General features: G+C 39.2%; 1 protein-coding gene across 1 annotated transcript; it reads left to right on the top strand.

Moving 5' to 3' along the window:
• Positions 1-183: 183 nt before the first annotated feature.
• LOC108750240 (serine-protein kinase ATM) lies at positions 184-9,954 on the top strand. Its single transcript, XM_018489576.1, has 11 exons — positions 184-530; positions 841-2,014; positions 2,811-3,021; positions 3,219-3,655; positions 4,027-4,611; positions 5,288-6,149; positions 6,563-7,333; positions 7,627-8,109; positions 8,566-8,849; positions 9,399-9,625; positions 9,731-9,954. Exons 1-11 carry the CDS (start codon positions 263-265, stop codon positions 9,907-9,909), a joined length of 5,481 nt encoding a protein of 1,826 aa, XP_018345078.1. The 5' UTR covers positions 184-262; the 3' UTR covers positions 9,910-9,954.
• The last annotated feature ends 1,949 nt before the right edge of the window (positions 9,955-11,903 follow it).

The raw sequence follows: 11,903 nt of genomic DNA on the forward strand, positions 1-11,903 counted from the left end.
CAATTTGCATTTAAAAAATCTGAAAAATTTTTTAAAAAGTTATTAACTCGTTCAGAAATTCTGAAAAATTTTAAAATTGACATAAAATTTTGAAAAATTATATGAACAATTCTTAAAATTTTTACCACAGCAATTTTTAATATTTGCGCATGATTCAAAAGAATACATAATAATGTTGTTTCTCGAGTAGCACTGATAATTCTTTTTTTTTCTATTTTTGTGAAATAGCAACAGTTTAAGAGAAAGTCAACTGCAAGATGAAATGGAGACCAGGACAGTGACCGCGTTGATCGCGCTGGCCTCCGTGGCATGCGCCAGTGGAGTTCTTCAGGGTCGCGCCCTGTGTGCGATATTGCGATTAACAACGGAAAAGCAAGTAAATGTGCAGACGGTGCGGAAGGTTCTCTTGATGGCGGCGCAGCACACGACGACGGACGTGTCGCTCATTGAAGATAATTTGAATTATCTGCTGACTTCTTGGATCGAGGATGCGCATTATCAATTGCAGAACTTTCCATGGATGCTTATGGGTAAGAATATATTCGTTGATTTAATGCCATTTGATGCAATATTAATATAATAGTAATATAATAGTAATATAATAGTAATAATAGTAATTTTAAAATAAAAAATTCAATTATTTATATTAAATTAGTACTAATATTATGAAAAACAAATTTTTTTATGGCGTCTGACATATCCACTAATGAAACAAGTAAAGATTTTTTATTACAGTTTTATAAGATTAAAAAATATGACATTTATAATATATAACATAAATTGATCTTTAATATAAGTATTATATAATATAAATTGAATCAAATTTATTATTATCAATAGGATGCGAGACTATCGACGAATTCTTTAGAAAGAATGTCAACTGCATTGTTCCGGTTCTACTGCGCACTTCGGATATCGAAGAGACCGTGTCTTTTTGCGTGAATGTCGATGTAGACTTCAATAAAATCTTCGAGGATATCTTCCCATTCTGCTTCGTGTGGCTGATATCACGCGCCATTGTATTCGATACTGACACAATGCACAAGCTGATAAATAACACAGACGAGTTCGCAAACACGAAAACATTCAGTCAGCTATTCCGTTCTCGCTTACAGGACATTCTTGTAGAACTAATACGGCGGCTACATGATGAAGATGACTTTAAGAAGATTCTTTCGATCTCATTTACGTGCTTTCCGGCGACGGATCCGCCGCATTTCTCACGAGCCGTGCTGGATCTATGTTTTGATTATCTAGAATCTGGTCATTCTCTAAACACACACATGCTGGTCGAACAACAACCGGCGACGCTGCAAAAAATACTGTTGCGGCTCGCAAGCGCTGTACACTCGTCGCGCTCTCGCGAGGGTAAGCTCAAGCGACTACATCAGTACGCGTACTTCTGCTTGCGGCTAACACATGACCTCTCGAAGTCCGTCTTCAATGAGATGGCCGCGTTTCTGATCCGAGACGTATGCTACAGCTTGTTACATCTCACCAGAAATGGTGGTGATGGCGACGAGACGCTCGTCGCGGCATGCTGCAAATTTCTGGACCTGTTCTTGAGACAAGCATTGCCCGCGAGAGCCACGGAGGTTCAAGACGTCCTTCGGTTTATCGTGGCAAATTTGATCGGCCTAGCGCAATCGAAAAATAGCAGCATCAGCGAGATGGCTGCGAGTCTACTTAGATTTCTCGTGGTGGAGCAAAGAAATGTACTACGAGAGGCCATCGCAAAACTCGGCTCGTTTCCAAATCATGAAGTCTTCAAAGATGTAAGAGAAACTCATAACACTATCCGATTGGACGACGGATCTGCGCTGTGCCTTGAAGGCGAGCTGGAACGTTTCCTAGATGCCATAGGTGAGGAAAACGCCGAGTGCACCCTGGAAGATCTCGCGAATTTCACGCAGCAGTTATCAACGAGAAAAAGTGAGCTGCGAAAATTACACCAAAAGTTGCAGAGTCCGTATCCTGAGGATGGTGCTAACATCCTGCATAGATTGATATTCAGGTAAACATGCATTTTATTCAAATTAATATTACATGTGCGTTAATATTATATTATATTATATAATAATATATATAGTAATATTATTTAATTTCTTTCTTTTTCTCTTATTTTCCTTATTTTTTATTTTATCACATAGAATAACTGTCTCTATTAGTGTGCTTTTGTATTTCAATAAAAAATATAAAGAAGACGCACGAATAAATAAGGAAAAACATTTTTTTTATTAAGTTAAATTATTAATGCATACGATATCTCAAAGATAATATTTTATTTTTTAACTATTAAAGTATTTTAAATCTTTTTCGAAAAATATTAAGAATTTATGTGAATCCAATAATATGTATTGCAAGATTTTAAGCTTGTCCCTATTAGTGTGCTCTGTATTGGATCTGAGAACGTTGTGTTATGAATGTACATTGACATAAGTATAATTAAAATATGTAATATTCACTTAAACAATTAGCTTAAATTTATTACCTGTTTTAGTACTGTATATTAAAATGAGTCAAATGCGGATAGGCATACAAATTGAAGGCACATTAATAGGGCTATCGTCGCATGGAGGACTCACTAATAGAGACAAAAACATGGTTTTTATTTTTCAAAAACAAAATATTCACATTTTTTATATTAAAGGAATATTATAAGAAAAAGAAATAGTTGAAAACCGATATTAATTGCAAGCAGTTAAAATTAAAGCAACAATAATTTAATAATTAATTCGGTAATAAGGAAATTGGCTAAAAGACACATCAATAGAGACAGTTATCCTAATATTTTTAAACTCACTTCTCAGACTTATCAGACTAACAGAATCACCTAATCCGCGCGTGTCGATGGAGGCCACGAAATGCTTTGGCGAATTAGGCCCGATGGACTTCACAATGGCTCTGCAACCAGCTGGAAGTTTCGTCCGAAAAGAAGACTGTGCAATAGAGGCTTTGACCTATCGATCGGTTGCGATGTTGACGAATTTTCTCGTGGAAAATTCAGTGGAACTTCGCAAAGTAATTTTTTATTACATAATAATAATTAAATCTCGTGTTATCTCGAATTTTCATTGCATTGTGATATCCTAAGTGAAAACTAAAATTTTAGTTTTAAAATATTTTCTTAATTTAATATGTAAGTAACATTTCTTTAAAAAAATTTTTTTTTAATCCTAAAATAAATAATATATAATATAGTATTAACTGTATTTAAGGTGAGCGCTGAAGCCCTTTATGCGGTGCTGTCAACCTCCAACGGTCGGAAACTATTTGATCTCAAATATTCAACAGACTTATCGAACATCCTTGAGTGTACATCTCTGAAGATCGATTATATCCGACCGTTCGCTCGCGGCCGTTGCGTCAGGCAGACGTCCTTCAATGTGGACACTGCAAAATTTCGCGTTGTTATGAATCCAGAAAACGAGCTGTGGACAATCCAGAACAACGAGAATTATGCCGATTGGATCATCAACGTTACCTGCAGCGTTGCCGAATGCTTCACAGACTCCTACTTGGAGAGCTTCCTGTCGGTTTGTCGACTCAGCGTCGAATTCTGCGAACTGATTTTGCCAAGAATCGTTTACCTCGTCATTCATGAGAACGATAGATTTATCGATACCATGTGTGATTGCGTTAATCAATTTTTTAGGTATTATTAATTTATTTAAGTATAAAATGTTTAAACAACGGAAAATTTAAGAAATAATTCCAGGTGTTTACTACCTAGAAAAATTTGAAATTTCCAAGGAATTTCTCTTTACCTTTGAAAATCAAGAATTTTTACGGAATTTATTGGAAATCAGGGAAATTTTGGAATTGTACTTAAATTAAAATTTTTTAATTGTTTTCATTATTTCAAAGTATTAAAAAACTTTTTAATCTTATATTTGGATCTTATTTTTAACAAAAATACCTTGAAAATCTGAAAATTCTCAAGGAATTTTTTACAAGATTTCAGTAAACATCTTATTTAATATCGTGAAACATAATTCATAATTTATATCAATTCATATTGATTAGGCAACACTTTGCAATCGATGAAGCGGAGACTACCGCATCGCCGACGTCGAAAGGCGATAGTTGTGACCAGAAGATCATACGCCGTATGTTGGACGTGGTGAATCATATACGCGCTCAACTGCCGGATGGCGTGAAGTTAAGACTCGATTACGTCTACCTAGCCAGAGCGGCGCACAAGTGCTCCGCATACTATACAGCGTTGCTGTTCGCGCAACTCGCCTGCGGGTCAATCTCGACGGACTATCCGGATTTCAGCAGTGACCCGAGGATCAACTACATTTATGAACGCCAGCCAGAAATCGGCCGAGTGCTACAAAACATCATGCTGGACACCTACTTGAACATTAGCGATCCAGACGCCGGAGCTGGGTTGTCGCATGTGCTTGATCATGATTCTCGTGTGCAATACTACGCCCGTACCAATCGCTGGGACGAGGTCATGCTCGCGCTGGACATCGAGTTGTCCCATAACAATTACTCACTGTTGGCAAACGCCAGGATGGAGATGGCAAACGCGTTACACCGCTCAGGGATGCAATTTCTCCAGTGGCAATTTCTGAGCGGTAGCCTAGACGAGAAATTTAGGTGAATTATATGTATAACTATAATTACATAAGAATTTGCAGATAAAAAAGTAAGTATATAGTTTATTTGATAGCTTGAGCATAAAGTATGAATTTTACAAAAAGCTCGTGTGATTTGCTAAACTACAAATGAATAATGAGGCTATGTAACGAGCAATATAACATCTAATATTTATTAATATAATTCTACTAATCATTCGATTTATTTATAACGTTTCGACTTTTACTCAGTCTTTTTCAGTTATTCTACCTATATTTCCCTATTATATAACTATATTAATTAATTGTTAAACAATGACTAGATACTCTTATGTTAACGTCATTAAATTTGGTGACAATTAGCATTATAGATATCTTATGCGCTTATTAAGCCCATATGTGAATCCGAGTTTCCAAACTTATATGTTATATTATATTCACTCCATACAAATTTAATGGCGTTAATATAAACGTATCTAATTAATATTTAACAATTAATTAATATAGTTATATAGTAGGAAAACATATTAGGTAGAATAACTGAAGAAAGTTAAATAAAAGTTGAAACGTTTTAGATAAATTGAATGATTGTAATAGAATTATATTAATAAATGTTAGATGTTATATTGCTTACTACATAGCCTCATTATTCATTTGTAATTGAGCATACAAATTTATAAACGAATTTCTTCTTCTAGTTATGAGTGCGCCTGGAGACTCAGCAAATGGGATCTACCCGTCAACGACGCCACCATCATCAATTATAATGATTTCCAACCTCAGCAGTTACGAATGGAGTCACTGGTGAACGCGTTCCACGCTCACCATTATCACGCACTGAAATGCTTCCATGAGAACGACCGTCAAGGTATAGATCGGGCGATTGAGTGCGGCCGCATGAGCGTGATACACGAGTTACGAGTGATCAGCCCTGAGAGTAGCAAGATCATCAATCAAAAGCTATCGCAACTGCGGATGTTGCGTGAGATTGAGCAATTAAGCTGGGTAGCTGATTCTTCGGAAAAGAAGTATCCGGAGATTTTGCGACGTTGGAACGAACACAATATCAGTTTGATCGGTCAATTCGACCACGTAGAACCGATCCTGTCGCAGCGTATCACTATGTTCCGCATCCGTGAATCTCTGCGGACGAATGCAGACGTGCAGAAAGCATTCTTTGATACTTGTCTGGACCTGGCAAAGGTCGCGGAGAGTCAGGGTAATTTCTCGGTGGCCACCCGAGCGCTGAGACCTCTCGAGTTGCATCAAAATTTGTCCACAAATCTGAAGAACCAACTGCTGTATCAAGAATCACTCTTGACATGGATGAAAGGCGAGCAGGTAATAGCGCGTCATCTGTTACGAAGCCTAATCGAGAAGAAGGATCCAAAACCAAGTCTGAAAGCTAAAGCTCTGCGAGTCTACGGTGATTGGATGGCGGAAACTAAGTCCGAAAATCCTCAGGCAGTAATACAAAAGTATTACTTAGTGTCCATTGAGATCAGCGAAGCTATCGACGAGCAAACATCCGATGTTATCGAAAATTTACATGACACGCAGGTAGGAGGATAAATATATGCAAAGTAATCGGTATTGAGAAATTGCATGCAACAACAGCATAAATCGATTATTATTACTTACATTATTACCTATAAGAATTCAAGTAAAGAAATATATAAAATTTATAGACTCCTTAAATTAATACAATGAAAATATAATAACAAAATGCAAATGGGCGTTAGAAGTCAACGCTGGATGTTATTCTATTCTAGAATAGAGAGAATTTATAATTTATATTCTATTGAAATTATATATATATATCAACATTACAAATTTGTATCTTTGAAGTTATTCTATTTAAATCTTCAGTTTTATTTTTGTCACGTGTGTAAAATTGCATTTATCTTCTCAATTAATTAACTCAGTAGAAAGAATTTTATTTATCTTGGTATATTTTATGTTTTTCATTATAGGCTGCACTGGCGCGCTTTGCTGATACACAGTACCAGCAAATCAGCACATACATGAATTCGCCAACATACGAGGCACTGAAGGAATACGCTTGCAGCAGTACGGATAAAGTGGACCACGCGAAGATGATGAGCAATCAATATTTCAAGCGCGCCGTGATAATCAGTCAAAAGCAATCGACGAACGACGCAGCCGAGCTGAAGAACATCGAACAGGAGAAGCGCAATTATCTCGCACAAGCTTTGAAGTACTATCTAAGGACGTTGCGTAGCAGTGAGAAGTACAACCTGCTAATCTTCCGGCTGGTGGCACTCTGGCTGGACAACATACGTGATGATGAAGTGAACGAGCAGCTACTGGACGAACTGGACACCATACCCTCGTTCAAGTTTGTGCCGCTGGTGCCTCAATTGGCTGCTCACATAAGCAATGATATCAGGCAGCAGTATGGCTTCTCCGCACGAATTTTCCGGATCCTCGAACGATGCACTCTGGAACATCCATATCATACATTGCCTGTGGTTCTGGCGCTGAAGAACTTGCACAGCGACGACGAGTACGAATCGGATTCGACAGATGCGAAGAAGGAAGAGCGTCGCGTGTTAGGCGCCAAGAAGCTTCTCAGTCGGTTGACCGACTCCTCTGTGCGAACAATCATTCACGAAATGGAAAACCTATCGCGGGCACTGTTGAGTCTTGCCTATTGGCAACCCAAGGGCAAGTGCTATTTCAATAAACGCTATGTGATACCACGAGAGCAGCCAATATGCAAGGTACTTTTTAAATTATTGATTAGATACCTGAACAACATCCTTATAGACGAACACCGCTGAAGTTATTTACTTTATTACTACTTTATAGTTATTTTATTAATTTTGGTGTGGCTGTTGAGCAGGGCAAGGTCCTACCCGTTCAAATTATTTATACTGCTTTCGGAAAGCAGTATAAATAATTTAGGCTCTAAAGAATATAAATCAAAAGAATATAAAAAAATTCTTTGGAAAGAATAATAACCATAGATCACGATGCAAAATCTGATTCCGTATCTAATCAATCGATTTTGTAGATCAAGAACTTGGACAATGTTCTTCTACCAACCATGAGTCTACCTGTGAGACCGTCGGGCAATTACGACGACGTAGTCGGCGTAAGGTCATATCAGGATTCCTGCGAATTCGTCGGTGGCGTGAACATGCCTAAAAAAATTATCTGCGTCGGCACCAATGGCGTGCAACACCGGCAATTGGTCAAGGGGAAAGATGACCTACGGCAAGATGCAGTGATGCAGCAAGTGTTCACTGTGATGAATACTCTGCTGTGCACGTGTAAGGAGACGCAACGGCGGAATCTACGTATCAAAACGTACAAAGTGGTGCCGCTGACGCAGAGGTCGGGCGTGCTAGAGTGGTGCGACAACACGGTACCCATCACGGTAATCTTGGTAGGCAGTTCTGACAAGCCAGGTATGCACAAGAAATATTATCCGCGCGGCCTGACTGCGGAAGCGGCAAGAGATAAGATGAAGAACGTCGCTCAAGAATCGAACGAGGTAAATAATAGCTAATTTCTCTGTTATTCCCATTACTAATTATGCTAACAGGCTGTTATCAAAATATGAATTTTATTAGAATATATTTTGTAAAATATAATTTTAATAAATATTTTTCTTAAATTTTTCGATTTACTTAATTTAACGTTTGGAAGTTTAATATTTTTAAAGAGATTAAGAGCTGGTTGTTCTATCTTTATCTTTATATGTGGTAATTTACTTTTTATTGAATAAACAAGAATAAAAGAGTAAGACATAAGAGAGTAAGAGAGTAAGACAGTGAGCTGAAAGGTGAAACAATCCAGCCTTAACTGTATAAATATAATCTTAACATTAATAATTTCTCTGAGAAAGTATTAATATTTTAATTAAAATTTTATTATAATTATAGATTAAAGTTAAACTTTTAAATATCAATTTTCGAACCTTTAGCTCTTTATCTTTCCGTTTGTATAGATGAAATTGAGAGTCTTTCTTGAGTGCTGCAAATGTATGAAGCCAGCGTTCCATCATTTCTTCGAGGAGAAGTATCGATCACCTGAAACCTGGGTCGAGAGGACTCTTACATACACACGCAGCGTCGCCACCACGTCTATCGCGGGTTACATTCTGGGCCTCGGCGACAGACACTTGAGCAACATCCTTATAGACGAACACACCGCTGAAATTGTTCACATTGATTTTGGTGTGGCTTTTGAGCAGGGCAAGGTCCTACCCCTTCCCGAGACAATTCCTTTCAGGTGATATTATCGTACGAATTAATTCGCTTTTGAAAAGCGCGCATTAAAGAATTTTATACCTTATAATAAGTTAAACGAGACCGCAATGCGAATAATACAAATAAGCAAGAAGCGTCAAATTCAGTCAACTCTGGATTTTGGTGCCTAATGATATTTCTATGTAATTTTAAGATGCTTAAGAGCATGTTCATTAAATTGATGATCAATATAGATTGTGTTATTTTAGGTTGAATTTATGACTGCGTTTCAAGTACGACAAGTACGACGTTTTAATCAACGCGTAGTTTATTTAACTGAAAGGTGTTTAAATTTTACATAGAAATGTTAGACATCAGTTTTGATCACCGCTTTTTGGCGCTTCTTATACCCGTTTCTATTAGTAAATTAACTAATCTCAGCTCAACTCTTACTCTTTATCATTTTTTGATTTTTAAAACTAGAAAAAGATGAAGAACGAGTTGAACCAAGATTAGTTAATCTATATTGGTGGAAATTATTTAGATTATTTTATCGACTGTCCTTATTAACTCGTTGTCCGCTTCATTGTAGATTAACCAGGGATATCGAAGTCGCCATGGGTGCCTCTGGCATCGAGGGTACTATGAGGCGTAGTTGCGAAGTGACTATGACAATGCTGCGCGATCAGAGGCAGATTATCATCACCCTCCTTCAGGTTCTGCTATACGATCCACTCTTCACGTGGGCGATCACGCCGGAGAAGGCCTGCAAGATGCAGAGCGATGTCGTAAAGCGTTTCTCAGAAAACAGTGGACGAGGTAAGAGGAATTGATCATTTGATTGAAAGCAATAAATTATTAACTCGCAAGACTATCTTGATTAATTATGACGCGAATTAATCCATTAATTTTTACTTGCTTTAGCATCTATGGAAACTAACACGATCGCCAAGAGAGCTCTTTTGAGGATCGAACAGAAGTTGCAAGGCACCGAGGACGGTCTGGTGTCCAGTGTTCCCGGACAGGTCGAGAGACTCCTGCAGGAAGCGCGAGATCCTGCGAATCTATGCCGAGTTTACTGTGGCTGGCAACCATATTTGTAAATACCCGGTGAATAATCGTTCATAGTGTTCATATCCAGTGGATACATTTAGGATAAGTTTTATATGTTATACGTTAATTTATAATGTACATCAAAAGTATACCTTTTATATCGTATTAAATTTTTTATCTTTCATAAAATTTTATCGATGTCCGAGTGTACCCATTTATATTGCAGCGCTTCGGCAAATCGATGTATCTATATATCGCCTTCCCGAATGTAATTTTCCTGCATTCCTATATTCTGTGTCTCGCGCATTTGAAATTCCAAATTCAAATTTTGGACTGAAGTAGTGAAGGTGAATCTCGAGAAGAGACTGAGAGTGCAGAAAGGGCGCTATTAAAATTATCAAACGAGAAGCAAGTATGAAAAGGATAACCGGATGAAAATGAAGCTTTCAGAGAAACTTTGTCGTTCCAGACATACCTGACATATATTTTCCCAACGCTCAAAGTTCTCTTTTGCGACCTAATAACAGTGTTCGCGCTATATTGATTTCAGAGTGAAAAGGCGTATCGATCTCTTTGATTGTTTATATTGCCGGCGAGAATGATTGTGACGTTGCGGAAACGAGACGGGTGAGAGTCACACGCGAAGCGGATTAACTGCGATGAGATGACAAAGTCCACACCTCAGCGTTCTTATTTTTGCCATCGGAGAGGAGGAGGGTGCTTCGCTGGCGTTTGCGTCCCACGTCCCACCGTGGGTGTAGGTGTAGGCATGAGTTTATATGAAGATAACAAATCATAATAACTTTATTAAGGTACAAGTATCTATATAGCACAGAGAGTGACATTGCAATGTTACTCCAAAATTGCTGGAACGTTGCAATGCTGCTACAATGTTGTTAGAACGTTGCAATACTGTTGTAATATTGGAGCGTTGCAATGTTGCTGAAAGATTGCTGGAACATTACAATGTTGCCGCAACATTGCTGGAATTCATGTAGTGTATGAATGGTGAGAGCGATTATACAGACTGGACAGCTGCACCTCGAGATGCAGCAACGATAACTTTATAATTAGCTCAGATCTACACCATTAATAATAGTAATAATAATAATAAATCTTTATTGAATCATAAATATAAGATTATACAAAAAACAGGACGATCATAATAGACGGCTGCACCTGAAAAGGTGAGGGAACGGTGTGCCGCTAATGCTATAAGATCAGCTATAATGATAATAACAAAAGTGTAGGTGTAGGTGTAGGTGTGCGGCGTATGTAGCGCGCAACGTCGCCGTCACGTCTCCGCGGCTCGTCATCGATTGCGCGCGCGCGCGGGGAATCGTTCGCTAAAGTTTCTCCGAATTACTCCGAAGAGATAGGCCCGTGTAGCCGTCACCGCCGCGCAAATCGCCTCCGTCCTCGCGGCCTGCAACGAAAGAGAACGGTGGGCTCGTGATTTTCGAATCGAACAAGAGGGTGAGTGAGAGGGAGGAGGAGAGAGAGAGAGAGAGAGATAGGTGCGAGCGAGCGCGCGGGCGGGTCCTGCCGAAGCGTCGTCGCCTGTCACGTCTGCCGCGAGGATCAGTAGACTCTAAGTGAGATCTCGTGGTCCAGGATAAGGCCAGACAATTGAGATAACCAGCCAACCAGCCAGCCAGCCACTTATCAGCCGCCATCTTGCTCTCTCGAGGAGAACGGTGACAGACGGAGCCTGTCTGCTTGTCGGAGCGGAGCGTGGTGAGAGAGGCGTGAGGAAGGAGGGGAAAGAGAGTAGGAGACAGATATAGGTAGATACGACGACTCACGACGGTCCCTTCATGCGGTACGCGCCTATGCCATCCCGTCGCCTATGCCTCACTCCACGTACAATCGCAGCTGAGGATAGTTGGAGAACAGCCTAAGAAGAGGAGGAGGTGGTGGTGGTGGAGGAGGCGAAGAGGAGTATCAGCCGTGCCGATCGAGTGCTAGGTATACACGTATACACACACACACACGCACACACATCCAAAGGCGTGCGCGCGCGCGCCTCCTTCGTCATCGCCGT

This window comes from Trachymyrmex septentrionalis, unplaced genomic scaffold (genome assembly GCF_001594115.1).
Source record: "Trachymyrmex septentrionalis isolate Tsep2-gDNA-1 unplaced genomic scaffold, Tsep1.0 scaffold34, whole genome shotgun sequence".
Taxonomy (NCBI): Eukaryota; Metazoa; Arthropoda; class Insecta; order Hymenoptera; family Formicidae; genus Trachymyrmex; species Trachymyrmex septentrionalis.